The 25,049-nt window shown below is 54.0% G+C and overlaps 1 protein-coding gene across 1 annotated transcript; it reads right to left on the bottom strand.

The window, feature by feature from the left end:
• Window positions 1–993: 993 nt before the first annotated feature.
• LOC122365976 (dentin sialophosphoprotein-like) lies at window positions 994–24,040 on the bottom strand. Its single transcript, XM_043337677.1, has 4 exons — window positions 23,871–24,040; window positions 8,177–8,263; window positions 1,522–3,539; window positions 994–1,144 (listed from the first exon to the last, which is right to left on the bottom strand). The coding sequence occupies exons 3-4, from the start codon at window positions 3,342–3,344 to the stop codon at window positions 994–996; spliced, it is 1,974 nt and encodes a 657-aa protein (XP_043193612.1). The 5' UTR covers window positions 3,345–3,539; window positions 8,177–8,263; window positions 23,871–24,040.
• Between the last annotated feature and the right edge of the window lie 1,009 nt (window positions 24,041–25,049).

The raw sequence follows: 25,049 nt of genomic DNA, 5'->3' as shown, positions 1-25,049 counted from the left end.
CGGAGGCTCGCCCGCCCCCGGCCGTGGCGCGAACGACGGCGCTGACATCTAGTGGCCAAATAAGAAGCTATAGTGTCGAGAGACGGCGTGAGGGGAGACTGCGTTGTGGCATAGGACGGTATCACCAGTCACCACCCTCGCTACCCCTCCACCCAAGCACACTCCAAGAACCCATCCATCCGCTCTTCTCACACCCAGGGTAGTCTACACTCATCCAACAACCTCACTTTCTAGTTGCAGTTGACGGTCACCCAACAAGAAGCGGTGAGGAATGAGGATTGAGGATCCCTGAGAGCTCAGTCCAATGTCTCCTTCTGATCCCATCATCTCCTGGCTCCGCAATCATGGTCTAGTGCTAGACCGAATGGGCGTGCTTTCCGCAAAACAAACCATCAAACAAATAATTTGACAGTCTGAATGGCCTGTCCCATCAGAGCGCAGCCTCAACGTAATGAACTTAGCTGCAGTGGCGAACCACTCGGTGGTCGATCAAGCCCTGCGTCTCCCCTTATCCTCTCAGCCCATGGCTCTGAAATGGTATCCATCAAGTATCCTTCACAGTAGCAAAATAAATAAATAGTTATACTAAATGATAACCCCTATGATTGTGCATTCGACAGCATCGTTGAACTCACCTTCAAAATAAGCACCCAATACCCATTTACCTTTATAGAGCATAACATAATCTACGAGATCTTAGTCATCATGACTTTAATTTTACATGAAATTAACCATACCTATTCTTTTTTTAAACCTAGGACCTCAGCACACTCAGCACACTCAGACCTCCTGGATCACGCCTCTCTTTGCCTGGCTGACGGTTACCTCGCCACAAGGGTCACCCCACGCCTCGGTCACCTCCCCAGACAACTGTTAGGAGTAGTCCCGTCCTCCGTGGGGATATTTACCTCCGGGGTGACCTTTTGAGTGACTGGGGGACTTGCTACGCCTCCTACCGGTAGAGACCCCGGACCCAACGGACGGGCTCAGCTCCTACGACACACCAGTCGCTGGCTCTGCTGCAGATGAGCTGTACTCACCATATCTTGGGCCTGGCTGGTTGTGTTTCTGCTCTTCAGGTGTCGCTGCTTGCGTCTCGGCGTCAGCGGTGGCGCCGCTGTCACTCTCCACAGAGTCGTCGTCACTGAGGACAGGAGAGTGCCGGTGTCCGGCATTAGCGAACATGAATAGTATACAGTGACTGGTCACTAGCTCAAGCGTCTTTTCCATCGGATGAAGCAAGAACCCACAAATAAAGCACGAATTTAGGAGCTACCTGAACATCGCATTATCATAAAGGGCCACATTGGCGGTACACAATATTTGCAACAAGACATAATTAACAGCCGCCATTAATTTTGACTGAAATGATCGAATGAAAATATAACTAGGCTTGTGAACTTCAATGATGGCTTTGTGAGTCTATACAAGTACAAGTATCACAAGCCATCATGTGAGTCTTATCAGTACAAGTACACCCACTAACTCATGCTCCTACCTACATACCCGTATGTGACTTACCTGTCGGCCGGGACCAGCACCATACTGCGTTTCCTGGGCATCGGCGTCGGCACATAGTTGGCCAGAACTCCCTCCGAAGGGCCCTCGTCCAACAAAGCCGCTTCGGTCGCCGTCTTCACATCGGTGTCCGCCGTCTCGGGCGGGTGTGTAGCGCCGGACTGGTCAGATTGTAGAGAGGATTCTGTCTCTTCTAAAGCGTCGGAGGTAGAATCAGGTGAGTCTATCGCCACTTCCGCAGCAGCGTCCGCTTGTTCAGCAGTGTCTGTCTCATCGGCGCAGATTTCGTTAGCTTGATCTGCTTCGTTTGAATTGAATTCGGGATCTTCATCAGAAACATCACACGAGAATGTGGATAACCTTTCAACACGTGCTCCTGATTCTTCCTCAGAGCCCTCTCTGTCTGGCTCAGTCAGGGACGGCTCCTTCGATCGAGCAGCTCTCTCCTCTGGCGGTGACTCCTGCTCCTCATCAGACTGCGTTATTTCATCAGTCTCCAGGGTCCGGTCTTCCAGAGGACAGTCGTCAGTCTGGGCTTCAGCCTCCTCTCCGGACCCATCGCTGAGCCGGCGGTGGCTAGCCGGAGGGCTCGCTCCACCACTCCCGCCTGAGTCATGGAAACCCTCGTCCTCCTCAGCTGGCGAGGACGGCTGCCGGCTGATCGTCCTCGTCTCGTTCCTCTCCTCCTCCTCGATCTCAGAGTCCTCTGCGAGCTCCGGTCTGTCCTGGAACACCTCGGGAGGCGGCAGGGGGCTCACACTGCCCTCCTCGTCCGCTCCTCCGGCCGCGAACACACTGTCCATGCTCAGCTCACGTTCCAGCCGCTCGAACTGGCGCAGCGCCGAGGCCAGGTCGAGCTGCGGCGCCGGCGGCGGCGGCAGCCGGCCGGCGCCGCGCTCCACCACCGTGGAGGTGCTGCTGCGGCTGCTGCACGAGCTGCCGTCCGACTCCAGCGCCGTCTGCAGCCACGCCTCCTGCGCCGACAGCGCGTCGGTGGTGACGAGCGGCGCGGCCGGCGCGCCGGCGGCCCGTCGCTCCCTCCTCCCTGTCGGGGATTTATCCCGAGCGTCGACCTCCCGCGCCGGAGACACGCGCAGGGTGTCCCCTCCGAGCGAGATGCCGCTGTCCTGGCTTACCAGCGTCTCTCGCCTGCCCAGGTGTCTGACGCGCAGTTCCACGGCTAGAGGGGTGTCCTGCAGCAGCTGCACGCACTGCAGCCGGGTGAGAGCCGTCACCGGCCGGCCGGCAATCGCCGTGATCCGGTCCCCGGGCTGCAGACGACCCCAGCTGCACGAGGCGCGTGCCGACGGACTGCCCTCGGCACACGACTGAACCGACACACCCTGCACGGGCTCCTCAGCACTCTCACCGCCGCGGAACTTGAGGCCGAGCCCCAGCCGCTCGCCGGGCAGCCGGTACAACGTCACCAGCTCAGTAGTGTGAGACGACACCGCCACAGACGATAGCGTCTCATCGCCGGCCAGTTTGGTGTGTTTCACATCCATCTCTACTGCCTCATCTGAGACCGAACCCACCGCCAAGTCTGTGAAGCTGTCAGTGGTTACCGCCACTCTCTCCGTACCGGGCGCTGAAGGAGAGCCCTCCTCACCACCATCCCTCACGTCCAGCACGGTGACAAAGGTGACGACCTCTTCGCTGCTCTCGTTGGGCACCTGGACGCTCAGTTTGCGGCCCTCCAGCACGCTGTGGTACTGCGGGTTCTGGTAGAACGCCTGCGGCGCCGGCGCCAGCTGACTTTGACTTATATTCACCACTGTGACGAATGGGTCGGGCTGTGAGCGGCCGGGCGCCGCCGCCGAATCCATGGCGGAAGGCGGCGGAAGGGTTCGCACGCCTGCCGGCGACCACCAGTCGTCGGACAAGGGGCTGCCGCAGACGCTCACACCGGAAGCCACCACTTCCGGCGGTGGTGTGACGTCACCAGAGGGACCCACGTGACCGGGTGTCTGCTCAGACGGTCACGTGACCGGATGACGGCCGGTGTCGGACTCAGAGCAGTCCTGTGAACGGATTAATAAGCACTGTCAATTCAGTTGGCTATGGTTTGTTTTCCTATTGCTGCACATCGACTAATGTAATCATCGACAAAATTCAATGTTCCTGTCTGCGGCGATGCATAACACTGCCGGGATGTCTCTGAAGTACAATAGCTTAACTGATAATAGAAAAACCGGGGAAAATCGAAAGCAAATTGCGACACGTATAGGCAATCTTTTCCAACCAAACACGCCTCAGCGTATCTGTTGATGTGCCAAACCGATGTCAAACCTTGACCGTATCAGCCCTGGCCCAGAGACGGTATATCGAACTACAATGGACGATTTCCATAGCTATCAAGCGTCGCTAACCTTCTTCTCGATCACGTGTGCTCGCTCAGTGAACACGTGTCGACTGTCGGTACTGGGGGACGTGATGGGTCGTCATTGGTCACCGTCAGTGACGCAGCGGGGCCGGGCGTCACTGACGGTGAGGGTGTCATGGAACTTCACTGATGGCGGAGAGGCAGAATGAGTGGTTTATGGAAGAAAAACGAGGAAGAGAAGGCGAGAGAGAGAGCCGCTCTATGCGCCACAGAATATGGGCGGAGTAAGAGTAAGGAGGAGAGAGAGGAGGAAAGAAAAGATAAAGACGAGGAGAATGGAGTTTCGTTCTGATCTCTGGTGGTGCAATTGATTCGCTGGACAGTTGTCAGCAAAGCCTGAAGATGAGAGTACCTATGGCCCGAACACATCAGCTATTGTTATACGAGTATCACGATGCGTGCCGTAATTGAGACGATATAGGTAAGGTTAAAACGAACAGACAGGTGGGCAGGAAATCAAATTCCGCGAGCTGTGACCAATGGCATTGTCCGAGCCCGAGGTCGGGGGTCCAGGAAGGGCCGGCCGGCCGGTCTGTCGGACCACCCCTGCCGACAGCCACCCCCTCCCCCCGTGCCCCGAGGCGTCATCGGGACGTGCTTCAGAGGGCCCGCCGCCGGAACCACCGGGCCACCTTCGGGGGCGACCGACTAACCTGATTTCCCTTATTTGGCGGCGGCCGGACGCGGAACCTTGAGAGCTCGGCGGCGGCAAGACAGGCAGAGGCCGCATACTAATGGCAATGGCTTCGTGCTGACGGCTCCGACAGCTCAGGGCGACGAGGGGAGGGGCGAGAGGAGGGGGCGAGAAGACCCCCGAACGCCGCCGGCCGCCGCTTCCAATTACCTACAGGTGGCGGGGCGTGTCTTATTGTGTGAGAATGACAGCAGTCACAGGTCTTCTCACATCTCCCGAATCCCAGAAAGCGGTTACAGCTGTGCGTATAAAGGCTAGATAAAAATACCAAGGCTAACTTTATCAGTCTGGCAAGGTCGAACTTCGGAGACAGCGTGCATGTTTATGATTCAGGAGATATCAGAAATTTTCGGGTGCATAACTACACAATAGATTTTATGTTGCCAGCCCGTCGATTAAACGTATATCGCTTCACCAAGAAGTAGCGAGGCGTCATCTGATGTGCCGCTGAGCTCTAACATCTAACAGCGTCAGCGTCCTGATGACAGAACCGGGGTGTCTACATGCACCATTTTCCAGAAATATACGAAAATGGAGCACCTTCTTCGACCACGCGGTGTTAGCGAATTACACCGTGACGTCATTACGTTAAACCATCACGTCATAACGTTACACCGTCAAGTCATTGGCCCACATATTTGACTCCCATTGAACCAACAACATCAGCACGGTCAGCACAATCCTCCTCCTCCCCCTGCGGTGAATCGCCAGATTGACCTATTGACGCCCTGGGGAATATCGGCAGCGCTGAACCAACAAAATGCATCGGACGGGCGACCAAGGTGACACAGTTTGTCCGCCAGACATCCGACAAGGAATGACTGGATCGTTTTACTGAGTGTGTCAGCACGGGCGACGGGCATGATGCGACGATGTCTTCAGCATCTCGAATGGAGCTAACACGACTCGTTCAATCCGTGATTTTCTAAAACGACGCGGATAGAGTCAGGTCAGCATGTCACGACTTAGCACGACTCTGAATATCATCGGAGCTGACCGACGCTTTAACGATGCATGATTTTATTCCTATGTATGCCATTATTCTTTGAGGTATATCTCATAGCTTCAGAAACACGACTCTCCCAACATTTTTTTTTTTTATTGCTAATAACGACTCAAGGCCAATAGGTGTTATTAGTTATATCAATTAACCAATACTGAGGAATGTTGTCATTGAGTCAACACATTTTGTAAAGGAGCCTAACCCTAGGATCGGACTGGCCAGCTGCACGCGCAACATGCATACCTACCTACCGGACGGCGGCGGCGGCAACGGTCATAGCAACGACGTGACCTGGGTAGGGTATGCATAAAGTATGGGTCTGGGTCTGGGTAGGGTATGGGTCGCCGCCTGGGCGCGGTCACATGTGGGCCTGATGACGGTTGACGCGCACTAACGAGCTACGCAAAGCTAAGTGGACTTACCGGAGCAACCCAACGAGTCTCCTGTCCTGTTTTCAGTCAAAACATGGGCGTCAATCTTGTAAATAAAAATTGATGGGGAAATGATTCACCTACTTACCTTATTGACTTTCCACTCTCAACCAGGCAGATCAAACGATGGAATGGTGCGGTAAAATCGCTCCTTCCTTTTCCCGAGAAACACCAGCTGTGCCTACAGCGCCCTCCCCCTGGCCCCTTCCTGCCCCACCAAAAAAAAAAAAAAAAACGCAAATCGACTATGACTTATACGTAAGGCAGAACGTCAAACGCAGTCAAGTACCCATTGGCATTCACATATCCTCGGAGGCAGTCATGGTTTCTATATGAATAATGGATTATTATTTTGACCTCTAGGCTAAAACACACCCTGATTTTTAGTGAAATCCTACGAATTTAAATGCATTTTATGCAGCTGCGCACCGCCCGTTTGGCTTCAAATCACGACGCCATTCATATTCAAACGTGAAGCCCGGTCATTGGAAGACGCTGATGTGAAACTGAGCTCCCAGACTCAAGCCCAGCCGCGCTGGTTACCAAACATTAACCGGTAGTGACCGGCACGGCCCTTCCACCGGCTCACGGCTCTATGCTAATGCCCGCTGACATGTGAGCACGTTGATAATGGTCATTACATACCGCACGTGGCCCACAGCGGACTCGGTCAGGAAATGGCTAAAGAGGAGGCCGACAGGCCAGTTCCGTTCGACTGAATAATCACCCCGACACCGCAGCGAACGCGCACGGATCCATGCCGCACCGCCCGCTTAGTGATTGTTAAGGCGACCCGGTGACCCGCGAGAGCCGGTTCATGTCGGCCGAGCAGAAATGAATAGTTCATGAGACATCTGATAGACGTACAATGGAATTCTCCGCCTGTCTGAACAGTCTAATAACGCTCATTACATATGCGATCAGCGAAGATGAACAGCACTGTCGATGACTTTTTCCCTCGCTGGGTCTGTTTTCGTGTAACACTGCTTTCCGTTCCTTTTTGTTCGGACACACGGTTTCACGACTGGACCGGGGTGTGACCGTTCCGCTCCACATGCACCGTCTTTGAACGATGTCACACCATTACAAAATTACATATGGTCCCGTTTTGTCACCAAAATATATGTCGCTTTATTTAGCTACCGGGTGTAGGTAGTAGGAACACAAGAACTGAAGCGTGTTCACGGTCTGACGCTTCATTTGCAGTGCAACAGACCCGTTGGCTGACCCCATCTAGCCAAGACAAAACAATAAGCAGTGCTACAGCGCAACTGAAATAAACTCATGATTACAGCCTGGAGAGTTGACGACTATCGGAGGAAACCAAGCCTGGAATAGCCCGCCATCAAGATGCCGTGCGTCGCTTTTCACTCAATGAACGGAGGTGGCGCGTTTTAAAGCTGTGCGGCTGTCGACCATGAAACACCTCCCACTTCCGGCGCCCGGCTCTCAGGCTGGTGCCGGCGTGGGAGCCACCGGAAGGGGACTGACACTGCATACAAGCAGACAGTCGGAAGGATGGACGGGAGGGGAATGACACTGCATACAGACGGAGAGACGGACGGACGGACGGGAGGGAGCACACACTGCAGACAGACGAACGGGAGGAGAATGACACTGCAGAGAGACGGACGGGCGGACGGGAGGGGACTGATAGACTCTAATACAAGCAGATATACGGGCGGCGGGGACGGGACTGAGGAGACTGACACCGTATAAAGACGGACGGGAGGGGAATGACACTGCAGCCAGACAGACGGACGGACGGCGGGACGGGAGCTAGGAGGCAGGGGAGCGGAGCGTCTGCCACTTCTGGCGGACCGTAGACGGGAGTCCGATGGGGTGGTCCATCTTGCAGAAGGGGGCGGGGCGGGGGTGCAGTGGACGCAGGTGATCACTGCTCACGGACGCTCAATACAGACAGACGAAGAGACGAAGAGGGGACGGGACTGACTGATCGAAATGGGTGGACAGCGGACAGACGGTGGAGGGACGATACTGGCTTACGACGGTAGGAGTGCCGGAGCATACGTCGCGCGCTCACCTATTCAGTCGGATCAACCCGGGACTGATACGAAAGACGGGAAAGAAGTGAAGACTCGCCGGAACGCATGAGGCTGGTCGATCCCAATCACTTTTTAACTTACCAAATCCTCGAGTACAGGCGTCCCTCAATTGCTGTGTCTTCACACTCATGCAAATTTCTTGCGATAGAAAGACCTTCAACCGGTATTCTGAAACAGAAAACAAATATGAAGCAGACCAATGTGATACAGTCCTATATCTACCGTACAACCGCTGGTACAGGCCAAAAAAACAGCGATTGAAGAAGGATAGGAGCAATAAATAGGCAAGGATTTGTATAGAAATACACTGGCTTTGTCATTTGAGTTGACATTTCGGCAATGAGCATCCTGGCACGGCGTATTGAACTAGATCCTCGTGAGAGGCCCAGCAATGCATTAGAAGACCTCTGGCGTGGCTTATGTCCGGTGATGTAGCGATCCTGGCGTGTATAGGGTTTATCATCGCCACACAATACGGCTATAAGGATAAGGATAGCTATAAGGACCAACCTGGAAGTACCAATCAGTGCGGAGTCCACTGTCTGTCCGTCTGCAGTCTGGATGAATCAGTATGGACGGCAGTATTGACCACCTCGGCGTGGGAGAGATGTCCTGAGGTATGACCTACTCCGGCCCTACAAGCCGCCCCAAAAGTATCACCCATCCAGACCTTGAAGCCACCCGACGGTAGACATAGCCCGGCGCTTTGACCCATCCCGGGCGCTGTGAAGCATTTCGGGCTCTTTAACCCGTTCCGAGCGCTTTAAACCCATCCCGGCGCTTTGAACCATATCCCGGCGCTTTGAACCGTCTCGGGCGTGGGAGAGCCGCGGCCGCGGTGGGCGGCGCTCCGTGGTGCGATCCACCACTGATGGAGATGAGTGGTGGGATGCTAAGCGACTCTGAGCGGGAACCTTCTCAGCCCGGACACACGGACGATAGTGAGGGGGTTCGGCCACCGAACGGGTAATGGGTTAGGTGTGGCGCTAATGCAGCGGGGGCCGAGGACTTCGTGGTGGGTCGAGCTTCCACTCCGCCGCCGAGATGAGTGTTGTATGGCGCGAGAGAGGCCAATATATCAACATTATCTTTAAAAAAATCATGAAAGTAAAATGCATGAACTGGTGCATGAACTTAAAACGCTTCTTTGATGCCAGTAAATTTGTCAAAAAAAAAAAACACATGACAGGGCATTTGTCGAAAGCCCTGGCGACTCAACTGGATCCGTTTGAGCTTTGAAACCTGATAACTTGTCCAAAAATGAGCCACGCCAGCAAATATCGATTGTCACATGCCCGTGCCGACCACCGCTGTATCAACTGCCCTCCCTCATGGCCATTCCTCCGCCTTTCGCCTTTATCTCTGATCTCCCAACCACATCTGACATCATCATCGCTCTCTGTCTTCATGCATCACCCGTACGAGCCAGTGAAGCGCGACCGTTCCACCTCCCACCTCCCCGTGGGGAGGAAGGGCCAGAGACTACCGAGCTCGTCCACCCGGCGGGAGAGCCTGCGGTCGTACAGAGCGTCAGGATCCACCGGAGGCCTTCACAGGTGACCGGGCAGGCACGTATACCGCCAAGTTGGGCTCGGTGAGAGTGCCTCAACGTTGTGATGTAACCGACAGATGATTTGAACGCCGCGACAGAGCTTCACTGTGTGACGCAGTGTGAAATGTTGATTGGGGCTGTGATAGTGGGATGATGAGCTAATGTGATGGCAGGTGATTATGTGGCTAAATGCATAGGTATCGCACGGTTACATCTCGCTGGAGAATTGCCAATTAACCATCAATCGCCAATCTACCTGATGAGCGGTCATCTGATCCTCTTCATTGAAAGAAAAAGAGATTTATTTGGCTACTGCTTTTTTTAATCTCATTAGCGGCTGTCAAAGGCTATTTATAGGCTTGTGTACTAGGTAAAAATGACATGGATATATTAGCTGAGATGATCCAAAGCTGTAGGCAACTGCGTAACACAGCTCAGTCACGTTTAAAATGATGACGTTAATCGATGTCCTTTGTTGCAGCTGACAATCGACGAGGCTCGGTCACCTTAACCGACCTATGCCCTAAGAATGTTAATGTCTGAATTACAGTTCCAGTAGGTGCCAAGCGCACAGGGCATTCATTCATCAGTTTAGTCTTGTTGGCTCTGTCTCCCCATGGGCATCGAATGGTGCTAAAGAGCTTCCTGTCTTTCTTTCCGATGCCTTGAACGCTGGTGCGATGATAACGCGTGCTAAGCACTGTAAATCGCTGAACTTTCATCACAGCATACATACTCCGCAAGACAGACCCGTTCTCAGCACACCGGCAACTTTCGAAGGCGCAGATTTAGAAAACCCACCACCCTGCCAATAATTCTCATCATTGTCCCAAGAAGTTCGACACCTCCATTTCACCAGCACCTACAGAGACACACCCTGTGGTTACTCAACTATCCAGCCATGACGCCGTTGCCACAGGCCTCTGCCGACGGGGCGCTCGTCTCTCAGTGAACAGAGACAGCCGCTCTGAAAACTGTTCCACCGAAGACACCGGTTACCTCAGACTTACGCCACCGATGTGTCGGTGGGCCATCCGGTGGTAATTGGGACGCTGTCCGCGCCCACACACACGCCATACGCGCTCCGAGGTGGTCCGCCACTAAAATACACCGCAATATTTCCACTGCACCTACCGCAGTGTCTCTACTGCCACAGTCACCGCCAGCTTGACCAGCGCCACCGTCACCGCCGCCGCCAGCTCGCCACTGTTTCTAACCGCCTAAAAAGCAGCTTTCCCCATTGTTGAGCATCGCCTGCCGTCCGATCGGAAAAAGGCGCCCGGTCCCGAGAGGTGTGGACGTCTAACGTCTCTAAAGATTCAGCCACCGCACGACTTCGACCAGACCACTTGACAACACAACAGCCACGGCAGAGTCGGCGCACGGTCAAAGTGAGGCGTGCATGGACAAAATGAAAAGTGCACAGATAATGCTTGTCGACGTGCACATGACAAGGGAAAGGTATCGGCGAAAGGGCAGATGGATGCATTGAAAGTGGGACGAGCTGTCCTACGCCGCGTCTGTACCCTGTTCTCAGGGTTCAACTCGGCGGCAGTGTGGGTCTCTGCCCCACGCTGCGACAGTTCTCAGCGTTTCAGCCCAGCTCCGGCGGCGTCTCCCTGTCCTACGCCAACACTGCCATTCCCTGTTCTCAGCGTTTAGTCGGCGCCGCCGCGGCTCTCTGCCCTGAGGCAGTGTCCGTCCGTCTTTGTGGCGGTGCCCGTGCCGAAAATCGGCTCATTTTCCGCCCACTGGTCAGGCGGACAATGACCTTGGACGGCGGTCAGCGCGACTCCCACGGCTCCCTCCCGGTCCAAATGGGCCCGTCGGAGGCTGATGGAAGACTTGCCGACGGCAAAAATATTGGTGATGTATCATGGGAACCGGAAAATAGGTGCACTTTAACTATCCTCCGTCATCCCAAAGGGATATGGTTTACGAAGGACGCACATGGGCGTCGATGCCAAAACACCTACGCATAAAAACTGCACACACGGTTCTGCAAGATCATGTCAAGAAACACGTTTTAAAACCGAACTAATGGCTTGCCACCTTGTTTCAGGCTTTGTCTTTGACAATTGTCTATCTATTCTTATTTCTTTTCTTCGCTACTGCTGTCCTCCTCTAAGAATCTCTGCCTTCGTACCGTTCTAGTCCCTCTATCCTAGTCTGGGCCGTCCCGGTGCGCCGTCACGCCCCTGAGCACAGAATGGTCGGAGCTGTTCCTTATTGTGGCACCGCCACGCCGCACCGAATAATTACGCTACGCGTCCCGTGACGGCAGACTGTGACGTCACGGTCACGCAGAAGTCAGGTGGGAATGGGCCGCCAGCTTCGCTCTCGCTGCCAGGCGCTGTGCACCATGGGACCAATATTTCTTTGCTGGAACCGGCGGCTGGTAACTGAGCTTTGAGTTCCCAAGTGACAGCGAATTAGTCGTCCGGCGTAACCATCTCGATCAATGTCACACATAAATGCCGGGATTATTGTCGCAAGTAATTACAATGAAATTCGTTCACGCTGCCACTCGTGCACTTTTGGCACATATGATCATAATCAACCCACTTAAGAATCTAACAACCCAAGGGTGTCAACAGCAGCCCAACGCAACAGCCCATTCAGTGGTGTACAATTTTGATGCTAAAAGCAGCAGCTTAGCTAATGGATGTCTGCCCGTCAGTAGCCTCACAGAGCTGATGCTGGACCAGTCATCTCTCTGATCGGTCACCCTTGGAGGACGACCTCAGGCAGGCGCCTCCATCTTCCAATAAGGCCGGCTCCGGTCACCCTTTGAGGACGACCTCAGGCAGGCACCTCCATCTTCCAATAAAGCCGGCTCCGGTCACCCTTGGAGGACAACCTCAGGCAGGCGCCTCCATCTTCCAATAAGGCCGGCTCCGGTCACCCTTTGAGGACGACCTCAGGCAGGCGCCTCCATCTTCCAATAAAGCCGGCTCAAAGTGGAGCCGGAATAAAGCGAAACTCGACTCAGCTGCGCCGCCCTGTCGTGCTTTTATTTCCCGGCTGAAGTGTCATAAACTCCCAATGGGAATGGCATAGGGGCTTCGGGATTGCCACGGAAGGGATGTGATATGCCGATAGGGTGAAGTGAAACGAAAACTCGCATATTTCGATACCGCTCCAAACCCAATTCGCCCGCAGCCAGAATTAGTCCGTTCTTATCGAACACCGTTCGGGTTGACTTCACATGACCGAGCGCGGTTCGGCATCGCCTGAATTTACCAGATCCACACGTAAAGCCGCCGCCAGTCTCATCTCATCTCTTTCCCGCTGGCAGTTCGGGTGGGTTTAATTGGTCCGGGCAGGTCCGGCGACGTTCAGTTCAGCGCTCTGTTCGGTCGGGCGTGCTACTAATGAGTCTCATCAGGTGGAACCGCCGTGGTCGGCGACCTCTGGCCACTGAGTTCAATGAGGCGAGAATGGGAGTAGCGGGCTGTCGGTAGGTGTCCGAGGGATAGAGAGGCCCAATAGGAGGCGAGAGCCTGTTACAGCAGGACAGGACACTCAACACTGAAAATGCCTGACATTGCGGGCTGTCACTGATCGGGACATCGTATAAAGGCGTTAACTTGCAGAAGAAGTGTCGGACTAGTATTGGGGTTAGTATCCGTGGGTACCAAGCCAACCCCATGTCGCTAATTACTGACATCGGATGCATCCTCTGACAACGCGCATCGGGTTGGTATCACATGTTTGTGCTGTTAATCGACACCCGCCGCCAATCCAGATTCCAGACCACTGACAACCGACACCGGTAACAGACAACTGACACCGGGTGCCATCAGCTGACATGGGGAGCCATCAACAACTGACACCGAGTGTCATTTACAAATGACACGGAGTGTCACTGCCAACTGCCTGCAACTAACGCCGAGTGGAACTGACAGCTGACACCGGATTTTGCTTACAACAGACACCGGGTGCCTTTGAAAACTGACACCAAGTGGAACTACCAGCTGATACGGAGTGTCAGACAACTGACACCAGGTGTCTGACTTCTGACACCGAGTGAAACTGACACACCGGGTCACCGTCCATCAGCTCCGGAAGACAGCGTCCTTGCTGCTGTCGGTGTCGGTGTCGGCGCTCCGTTTTTACCGACCGCCCGTGCCGCTTCTCATCGCCTGCCGTTCGCCGCAGCTGTCGGCACCCCGCCGAGACAAACTCACACACCGCCTCCCGACCGGGTCAAGGCGAGCAATTCATCTTCCTGCATCGATAACAATAAAACCGCCGCCCGTCTCACCAGTCATGTCCCGAACACAACTGCCACTGGCGTGTCGGGCGCCCGCGCGGCCCGGGGCGCCCGGTCACCGGCGCACAAAGGGCGCCGGCGCCGGTGCGCGGGCGTCGCGGCAATCCTCACATCTCGCCGCCGCTGCGTCTTGTCCGGCGTCTCTGTCGGCTGTGTGGTGCCGCCGCCGGCAGCCCGCCGGCCTCGGCTCGGCCCCGGCTGGGCGGCCGGCGCCGCGGGCCTCCATTACCGTGAGAGAGCCGGGTCAGCCGGCCGGCCCGCCGCCGCGCCGGGCCGTTCCACTTCCGCGCCCGCCGCCGCCGTGAGCCGAGAGCAGCGATTGAGGTTGCGTGGCCGCCGCGCCGCCAGTCCGGTCGCATTTCGGTCAACCGGCGCGGGCGGACGGGCTGCCGGACACCGCGGAGCGCTGCAGCCGCTGCAGGAGCGTTGCATAGCCAGCCTGTCTCGCACCTTACATGTACTCGTCCCGGAATGGTGTCTCGACAGCTAGTCGGATGCCATTCCGCAGTCAGCGGCCGGTAGCGCGACAGGCTGGCCGAGCGGGAGGGAGTGCCCGCTCTCCATCAATGCACAGGTCAGAGAAACTCCCGAAGAATGTCGCCAGAGATCCGTGGAATGTGACGACAGGTAGCGGTAATGTCACTGTCGCTCCGACGAATGTCGCCATGATCGGAGGAATGGCGCCCCATTTAGAGAGCATGTCGCCAGGCTAACGAAAAATCTACAAATATGGAACGGAATGCATTGATAGCGCATGCTAGCGCGCACGTCGATAAGATACATCACTTTACAGCTCCCAATCCCGCTACCACGTGCCGGAAGCATGTCGAACCTCCGCAGAGGGTCCTCCCTAGCGTCTCCAGCCATCTCACATTACAGTTCACCATACCAGTGCCCGCCAATCTGTCCAAAGTGCTGTCGGCGCCGGCAGCCGGGTGTGATGGGCACCGCCCACCGCTCGTCTGGGAGGGGCACAAACAAATAACCGTTCCCTGCAAACTGACCAAACAGCGGCGACCCTGAGGAAACGGCTGCTCACGTCTGACAGTCGCGGCAGGATGTGCAGATAAACTGCAGAATAGCGGAGACGGGAGCATGCCCGTTGCTACCGAACTTCATGGTTCCTGTTTGTGTTCTGTGAAATAAGTTCGCCAGTCATGCTTGTTGCAAGAAAGTGGAAGAGCGCAACGAGGTGATTCGTTAGTTAGTCGACTGAGCGATTCGTCAGTCGGACAGTTGGCGTTCTGGCCAACCGGTCGGTTCGGGTGGCTAAGCCCCGCAGGCCGCAGTGGCTGGACGGTACCTACATATACAGTCGTGTACAGGTTGATGGTCCGCTACTCTTTATCCACCGGGTTCCTATGGCTCAGCATTGGCAGCAGCCGCCTGGTACCGGTAGGCTGTGCCGCATGACCCGAGAGTGAAGCGGCACAGCCTACCCACACTGTATGACACCGGCTCGGGTCGCCTGGTAGAGCGATTTGACCGGACGCTGCGTTACACCGGCTAGGCTGGGGGGAAGGGGGGGTAAGGGTCGGGCCTGTCTATTTGACTCGGCTCGGTGGATGAGGTGGGCTGGAGTGTGGTGTGGGGCGGGGGTGATGTGAAGAGGGAGTGAGCGAACCTGGGGCTGGGTGTGTGTGGTCACTTGTCGCATAGAACCAATCGTAATCCACCCTCCAAAAATTCGCTTTAGAGATATTCACAAAACCCGGGGAGGTTCAAACACCCATCTCCCAAGTGGGGTGCGGAAGGACAGGTAAGGGCCCATCATACGGTCTCCTCATGAATTGCAGCAAAGAAAGAAAACAGACCTGTCACCAAATAATATTTCTGAAAAGTGGACTAATCGCATAGCCTCGGACACAGAAATAAACATCCGGCACGCGAAGCGTCTCGAACCGGGCCTCCCACTATCGGTCAGTTTGACAGTCTAGCACTCCTACGCTGAGCTACACCGGGTGGTGGCCACGGCCGGGGCAAAGTCTGGCCGGGCGGGCGGCGGGGCCGGGAGGTCGGCAGCAAAGTCAATGAATGTTTTTGTGATTGCGGGTGCCGGTCGCTCTAGCTTGGTGGAATGATGATGGATCATTGGCAAAACTTTCAACGTGGAGTCCCGGCTCGAGCCTCATCGGGGCTCCGGCTACTTTTCCGAGTTAGGATCTAGTTTGATTTTAGTGGTTGCGAGCCATTTATACGGTTTTATATCTACTTGTCGATTGTCGATTGATTGATTGATTCATTCATTCGTTCATTTAATACATGTCGACATTTAGCATACGAATTGACATCCAGGATCAATCCGATCAATCTACTATTTTCATAAGCGTATTGCCTAAATATCATGCATACAGTGATTTTTTTTTACTTGTTAAAAAGTAATGAGGTTTAGTGGGGTTAAAATGCAAATATATATTGTAGAATTATATACACTCAGAAAACACTTTGAGAACATTTTTGAATAAGGGCTCATATGAGTGCCAAAACAGGGCTCAAATCTGTATGATTTTAAAATCGGGATCAGTTAGGCGCCCTTTTCGGGCTCAAAGTACATTAGCCCCGAAAGCGGCATCAGTTCGTCTTCCTTTTCGGGCTCAATTCGAGCTGCGTTTTAGGGCTCCATACGACATTCCGCCATTCCGTCTTTTGCTGTTTTCAGTGCCATGTGTTGGTGTACCTACCGCCGTGATTTCAAAATGAATGGTAAGTTATTAGTTATCAGTTATCGCTATCTTTTAGAAAAAATCAAGATGTTGATGCTCATGCCATTTTAATCCCTTATCAATTAAAATTGTGGTGGCATTTGTTCAGAAAAGGTCTGATCTACAATTGTGGCGCCGTTGATACGAATACGCACGGGTTTGATTATTCGTTTTTCTTGTATTTGCGCCACATGAAAGCATCATATCTGGATTCAGGATGTCAAATAGTGTAAGAATGTGCAAAAATTTTGTCTGGTTCTTCGTGATGATGTGATTGAAGCAATGCTTTCAAGGGTAGGTAAGGATTTTGTTACTTGTTCGTAATGGTTATCTTGATGCTCAACTAAAATTAATCCTAACCTTGCCTACTAACCTATTAAGTTAAACTTAGTACCAATACCTACCAACCTACAACCTATTTGGATCTTTCATATACTTATAACATGCTGCTGCTTCTGCTAACATGCTGCGGAATGCTGGTTGACATGATGGAATGCTGGTATGACAGTGTTCCATGTTTCAGAATTTTAGGTGAATAACCACACATGATGGGGAAAATGTTTTCATCCTAAAAATATGACAAGTGGCTTTATTTCATCTTTGCTAAAAAAATATGTCAAAAGTTTGATTCAACAGCCAGCTGCCAGGTTACGCATGACTTGACAGTTGATGCATCTACTCTACATCATTTCATTTCAGATCCTGTGAAGGTTCTGACAAAATCTGAGGTAAAAATGGCATTATGCAGTTTTGCGGAAAGACTAAATCTATCTCATTTTGTCTTCAGATTTTTTTTTTATTGGGACACCCAATTGAAATCCAATTTTAGAACACTGTGACACCATGCCTGTGTGCCAAGTAAGAGGAAGGGTCTACAAGTATACATCAAGATAACCAATTATGGACAAGTTGAGACTTGAGTCATGAGCTCTTATTTGTGGTTACAATACCTTCAACTGCATGATTTTGCACAACTTCCATACAGGCATCCAGACTGGAAAAGGTTCAAGTCCATACTTATTCTGGTGCTTGAATATGGCAGTTCAAAGATGGAAGGCATATGATGCTACAAAATGAAAAAAATAATTCAACTTACAAAAAATAGGTATTCATATCTATCCTAAACTAAACTAACCTAAACTTACCTAACCTAATCCAACCCAACCCAACCACCCCAACCAGCCCAGCCCAGCCCAACCCAGCCCAGCCCAGCCCAGCCCAACCCAACCCAAAACCTACAGTCTAAAACCTAGAGCTAAAACCTGCAGCCCAAACTGGAAAACATCCTTATGGTACGCCGGACGCCCGTGAAGCCGTCATGCGCCGAAGTTCGGCGCAAGCTATTTTGCACTTTGCGCTGAAATTTCTGCATTATTTGCGCCGAAGGTTAGTGCCCTTTTGCGTCAAAATTAAGCCACTTATACAAAAAGCACGTTTACATCTGCTGGCCAAGGTTTTATAAACCAGACAGAACGCTCTGGGCCTTAACCACTCCTGACTCCCATGTTTGAGCGTCCAAATTAGTTGATGTTTCCATGGAAGCTGAATACCACAATACGTGTAGCGCACTGTAGCATCGTGCCGTGAAATAAGGCTCGGGACGGAAGTTCCGGGGTCACAAAAATTGGTGTGGCGGTGTTGTCGCGGCTGGCGGGCTCCAGCAAGGGGTTTAAGTTTACGACACCACTCTTGTTTCAGGAGAGGTGTCAGCGATTCGAGACTACTTGGGCATGCGGGCAGCGGGGTCGGCGTGGCTGCCTGCGGCTGCGGCCACACATCTTGGCGTCCTGGAGGCGGAGATGCTGATGGTGGCATGAGTCATCACTGGCTGCCCGATTTCCATGCTCCAAGACTCGCCGTGAGGGCCGAGGCGGGCGTCGTGCCGATGGAGAGATGAGGAGGGATGCGCTGGCATCGCGCCTACTGGCGAAGGCGCTCTCCCTCCCGTCGGAGGACCCGCCGCGTCGTGGCGGAAGCCCCCCCCCCCCCACCGTGACTGAAGTCAGTGACCGGCTGGAGAGAGCGCGGGGGAGCGGTGTGGGACCACTGGAGTGGCGCTGCCCGCCGAGGCGCGCTTATCCACGAGACTGCCCCCGTAGACGCCAACAGACGGCGTCACGGTCCACCTGGACCTGCTGCCGATCGGGGCGTCCGCGACAGCGAGGAGGAGTGCTGCGGAGGCGTGACTGGGAGCGCTCCCCCAGCGTGCGACGTGGGCCTGGGTCGACGGGTCTGCGACCGGGGGAGTAATAGGAAGGCGGCGCTGGGGTCCTCACCGAGCACCCAGACAGTACAACATTGGTACTGCGGGAGGCGGCGGGGAGGATTTGCTCCATTTACCGATCTGAGATGGTGGCGCCCAAAACGGCAAAGCAACATCTCCTGAAGCACCCGTCCTTCGAGGAAGACCCCATAATCATTTGCTCCGACTCGCAGGCGTCGCTGGCGACGCCACGAGGTGGACAAGTGGCCCAGACACCCCCCCCCCCCCTCATCCCCTAGGTGCCGCCATCTGGGAGTATATGATGGCCCTAGTGGCTGTAGGGGGCCGAAGAATCCACCATAGAAGGAGGGCGGCGATAGCCCGATTAAGCTGGGCGTCCAGTGGAGCCTCGGCTCTATCATGGGCATTGGGCAAGGACTCTGCGAGCACCCCCGTCTCCTCCATCTTCGACGGCACTCCAGTCAGAAAGCTGTCCCCACCCGAGTTTCCCAGCAGCATGGGCCACATGAAACCGAACAGCGCCGAGCCGCTCGACGCTGAGGACCAGGCGAGAGTAACAGTGAAAAGGTGAAACGCTCGAAACGGCGCGCGCCGCCGGCCGAGGGCGCCGAGCCGGCCCAGGCCGGCTGCGGGTCAAACAGAAGCCGTCTCCGCGGCGGCCGCCCAGTGACAGCGACTCGGACTGACGTCGAGGCACCGCTGCCGCCTCCGCCGACCAACCCGCCGCCCAGCAAGGGCAGTTTGAAGGCGGCTGCGCCGGTGAAGGTGGCGCGGCCTGGCAGGGGCCGCGGCCGGCCCACTCCCAGCTACCCGTCCCGCGAGGTGCTCAGTACCACCGACTCGTCCGATTCTGAGGCAGCGCCGTCGGCGGGCCGCCGCCAGCAGTGACGACGACCGGCTGGCGGCGTTCGCGCGGGACTTGTCCGACTCCTGGTACTCGGACTTGCCGCCCAAACTGGACGCCGGCGGCGTGAGCACCAGCAACGCCAATAAAAAGTCCACCTTCATCCGGCTCTTCTCGCACCGTGTCAAAAGGACTACGCCGCGCGGCCGGCCGGCCAACTCGAATGAGCGCAGCGAAGGGCACACGTCCCCGACGGCGGCACTGGCGCCTCCCGCCGCGCCGCTGCCGGCGTTGCTGGCAACGCCGATCCAGGCCCATCGATTTCTACTGTTTTGTTGCCTACGTGCCGCTGCCGCCGCTCAGCCAGCACAATGGCGTGCCGGTGTTGCGCTGTCGGATCGAAAAGCGGCTCGTGCAGCGGACGGACGGGTGCGGCCCGCGCGATGAGCCGCCGCCGCACACCGAGCTGCGCCGCGCGGACGTGAAGGTGGAGCTGGCAGCGGCCTGCTCAGTCCCCTCAACGGCGTCGACCGGCTCTCCGGCGATTTGCGGTCAGAAACGCCGCCGCTTCTGGGACCAAGGTGTCAGAGCGCGGCGCTGCCCATGAGACGTTACGTTAGCACAGGCAATGTCGTCTGCACTCCTTGCAGTTCATGTTGAATACACAACCATGTTGCGAAGTAATAGGCGCCGGGTTTTTCAGTTCATAGAACTTTTTCCCTGGCTATTACACCCCACAACCGAACACTGACACCTTGCACAAGTATGACTGTGTGTATGAATGTTAATAAATACATGAACCAATGTTGTGTTTTCGGTTCCAGTACCTTCTTTGGGCACCTCGGCAACAAGTAAGTAATCCGTTAGCTTTGCCACACCTAAGATAGGCTCCCACGTTGTTATTTGCTCCCGGGTTAACATAAACCGGTTTAACGTAACTTTTGCATCCCGGCCAAAATTGCCGGTTAACTGTCCCACCGCTCGAGACTGGCGCTAGGCTGGCCGAGCAAAAAAAAAGTTTGTCCGCGGCTTCGTCTTATTCGCAGCTGCTGGACACGGGGGAGGGGGGAGGAGGGGCTGCATCGGACGAAAAGCGGGCTCTGGTATTAACTGGATTTTTTGCCAGCTGGCGCCGTATGGTGGCGCTAGCAGAGCTTCTTACATATCAATGCTAGATATATGTAAAAGAATGAATATTTACCAATCAATTTTTCATTTAAAGCCATTTGAAATATTTATGTCCATCCTACTACCGCGCTTAGGTATATCTAAAATTAAATACCTTTCGTGCGTCGCCAGCTGGCCAGCCAGCTGACGCAATCCAGCTTTTACCAAAGCCCCGAGAAGCGATGACGTGAGCCCTAATATTGGCTTCACCACACAATTTGAGCCCTCAAACTGGAATCAGGTGAGCTCGAAAATGGGGATCAGGCTGAAAACTGGTATCATAGTGAGACTAGTTTTAGAGCTTGACACCGATAATGGGTACTGACTGAGCTCTGTTTCTGCGATCAATGATACCGATTTAAGGGATCGTATGAGCCCATGTGGCGCTAGCTCAGAAAGTATTCTCGAAATGTGCTGTCTGTTTTGAATATGGTACATTAGCCCGAAAACTGGTCTCTGAGCCCGAAAATCGGGACACTGTTTTCTCAGTGTACCAGCATGACGAGCATTCTGGGACATTTTGATTTCATGCAGACACGATGTGAAGGAACGACCATCGTGTATTTTACTTGTGCTTGAAGATACCCCCTCTCTCGCCGACACGAATCAGCCCGCCTGAGCACGTGTTGAACGGCACCATGGACTCCCATGCTCATTAGGCGGACTGAAAAGGCTCCTATCACCCATTTTCAGCTCTGCCAGATATTTCCAACGTTTTCTTGTTATATCTGCCATACCTGGGTCCAAAAACTAGAAGTCTAGAAAGGGCAGGTCGAGGATTTTGCTACTGGCGGCCCTGGTGGTGTCTGATTCACTGTTTTTGTTTCTCCCTGGAGACTGATTCTTCAGAGGCTGCACATACGCCAGATGGACCGTTTGAATGTTATTTATGATTAAAAGCTTGTTCATGCATTATTTAACGTCTTTCTGAGGTATCTCCTTGATGATCCTATGCTTCGAACTGCCTCAAAGCTTCAAAATCATCGTTTTGTGTCGTTCCTTACTGAACGGCGGTGGACCATGCGTCCCCGATTGGTGGGACATTTTCAGGCTTCATTGGGGCCTTCGGTTAAAAAGGTTAAATCATGACACCATACAAAATGTCCCAGATTTATCTATTACGTGCATTGCTTTTTTGCACAAGATTTTTCGCTTTAGGGACCACCATTGACGTTTACTTTTTAACAGTTAAAAAAAATCACCCTGTATATGTGGCACAAGACCTATGGTTGTCTCGATACCGTGCCAAATCACGTTTTGCACAATGCACAAGTAAATTATATTCGCTGGGTCTTCCGTGCATTGTGCTTAGCAAAAACAGGAATGCGATTGTTAAGCGACGCAAAATGTGCAATGCAGCAAGTGACCACACACACCCGCCCAGCCCCCCTGGTCCACCAACACGCCCCACACCACTCGCCAGCCCACGCCAACCACCGAGACGAGCCCCTCCCCCCGCGCTGGTCTGACGCGACAGCTGGTCTACAAAGCGCTCCACCCGGCGACCCGAGCCGATGTCAAACGGCGTGGGTAGACTGTGCCGCTTCACTCTCGGGTCATGCGGCACAGCCTATCGGTAGCAGGCGGCTGCTGCCAATGCTGAGCCATAGGAACCCGGTGGATAAAGAGTAGGGGACCATCAACCTGTACACGACTACCACCAATTACCTAACGGACTGGTGCGACGCGACGGTTGACTCGTCCTACGACCTGTGTACGTCGTGCGATACGGTAGAGATCAGGTCGGGATGGAGACCCGGAAGGGATTGGATGTCACCGTCGCCGTCACCGTCATCGTCACCGTCACACCGTCATGTCACACGCACTGAGCGGTACCGTGACGGGGGCGCACGCGCGGAGGACGTCACCACACGCACAACGAATCAACATGCGAACGGCGAAACGCATCCTCACGCGGAACTGACACTGGACAGACAGACGGCGGCGGGGTGGATTTTATGAAGGTTCCCGCCCAGTATCATGAAACACATTTCACGTTTGTTGTAGCTGCAACTCTCGCTGGCATTGACCATTCTGCGATCTGTATCCTTCGACGGTACGGGTGGACGTTCACATGACCCCTCACATTTGCCCCTAATTGTCCTAATTATTTATTTTTGCTAAGCTGGAGCTTAACAAAGCAGGAGGCTAATGGTATCCGATTTCAAGGGCTCATGGGAATCCATGATCTTACAGGCCATGGCATAAGCCAAAAAGTCTTTCTTTTTTTGGCGAATAACTTCTTAAAAAGTTAAAACAATGTCACAGAGCCAAATCCCAACAACTATTTGGTACTGTTAAGATGCCACGAATGATATACCTATCTACTTTTTGTACGAAAGGGTTGAGGTCAAGGTTAACTCTGGCACATGCTAGGTCACATTAAATCAAATAATCACAACACGAAAAAACGGTCAGTAATCAGTCGTTTCTTTCGTTAGGTATACAGGCGACATGGCATTATCCATTTACATAGATCGGGTCTAGCTGAGCAGCGAGCACTGCTCAGTGCTCAGCTCATAGCGGGCTCCCCAAAATGAGTGACAAAAAAAAAATGCAAAACCAACTTGGCTATAGGCATGGCAGACATGCTTCTATGTAGGTATGCAAACAACGACCCTTTCATGACCACGACAGACCGATTCTGTTCATCACAGTTGTGTCTATCACGCTACATTACAGGTTCAGGAGCTGTAGGCACCCACAGCAGAGACTCGCTTGTTGTGCCCAACCGGAGCGACTCGGCTCGACACGACGCGAGAGACCGGGTCGGGTCGACCCCTTGACCCCGTGACCCGCACCGCGCTCAGAGGCCGCAGCATCAGCCGACCCAGCGGCCGCGAGGGAGGGGAGCGGGGCCACGGTGACGGGGTGGGGTACCGTCACTCCGGCGCAGCGCAGAGATAGGAGAAACTGGGCTGGGATAGATAAGAAATGCCAGACAGAAACTGAGACACTGAACCAATCAACACTGAATAACAAGGCGAAATACATGTTAAATCAGACCTACCTCTCGCTTTCCGTTAGCGTTGACGGTGTTGCTTCCACGTCACGATAGTCTTGACACGCCCTCAGGCATCCTCAAGTGCCATACACCAGTCACAAGTCAGTCCATCTACTCTCCCCACGTTCGGTCCATACCGGCACAGCGCCCCACCTTGTCGTTTGACGGGGCCTCCCTCCATGCCCCGCCCGCCACGGCAGCAGCGGGCCGACTGGTGACTGCCGGGCGCCGCCTGGTGCCGCCGGCCCCGTCCCACATACGGCCCATCCTCCCGGCCGCCACAGCCGCCGCCCGAGAGGCGGGAGAGAGAGAGCAGACGGAGAGGAAGGGCAGAGGGCGGGAGACGGGCGAGAGGAGAGGGAGGATGCGGAACGGGGAATATTGGATGTTCGGGAAATGCAAAAATGCGACGGATGAGTTTCTATGTTGTCCCCTTCATCTGATGTTTCACATAGTTTTACGTTCACAACTTTTTTTCTAGAGTAGGTGGGCATGAACTATTACTGGGTACTGGGTAGTGTCCCCATCGCAGCGTTCAATATCACCTCTCTTGATGCGTCGCCAATGAGCTTAAACAATTGCTCTCAAATACCCGAGTCTTGGTGAGGGAACAAATGACTGGCAATATCCACGAGCCCCGGTAATTTCCGTTATCCGCCGAGGAACAGAGGCTCCTGTCCAGGGCCGTGCTCCTGTCTATGTAGAGCCCGTCCAGATTAACAACAGCGGTGTAGTGTCGTAAACTAACGGTTAGTTAGGAGCCACGGCGGCATTGTTACAGCCCGACGCATAGAAGAGGCCTAGTTCGGAACAGGGAGGCCTCGGCTTTGCCCAGCTGTTTAACCTAACCAAAGTCAAAAACATCCTTTGGAAAACAAGGTCCAAGGCACACGGAAGGAACTTCCTAACAGAAGCATCATAACATGCAGTTATACAGGTTTCAAGAACCAGTTCGGTCATCGAATGTGAAAAAGTTTGTTTTCTAAGGAAATGCATATGTCCGACCATACACTACTGTATCAAACAAATATAGATACGTAGAAGTCTATGGTCCGACTAATTTTACGCTCCTAAAGGGGTTGCATGCAGGTCTATTGGTACCATGCCGATAAAGGTAAAGACGTGAGTGAAAATAATGCTAATGAAAGCTAAGGTAATGTCATGGGATGGGCTTCAGATAACAAC

The sequence above is a fragment of the Amphibalanus amphitrite genome, unplaced genomic scaffold, assembly GCF_019059575.1.
Source record: "Amphibalanus amphitrite isolate SeventyFive unplaced genomic scaffold, NRLGWU_Aamphi_draft 000029F_arrow, whole genome shotgun sequence".
Taxonomy (NCBI): domain Eukaryota; kingdom Metazoa; phylum Arthropoda; class Thecostraca; order Balanomorpha; family Balanidae; genus Amphibalanus; species Amphibalanus amphitrite.
This window is presented reverse-complemented; position numbering and strand designations above follow the sequence as displayed.

Excerpts from the sequence above, each read along its gene's own strand:
- LOC122365976 (XM_043337677.1), bottom strand. The coding sequence starts at position 3,344 with ATGGATTCGGCGGCGGCGCCCGGCCGCTCACAGCCCGACCCATTCGTC. Across the intron at positions 1,145-1,521 it reads GTGCTGGTCCCGGCCGACAG|TGACGACGACTCTGTGGAGA; the intron begins GTAAGTCACATA and ends TCCTGTCCTCAG.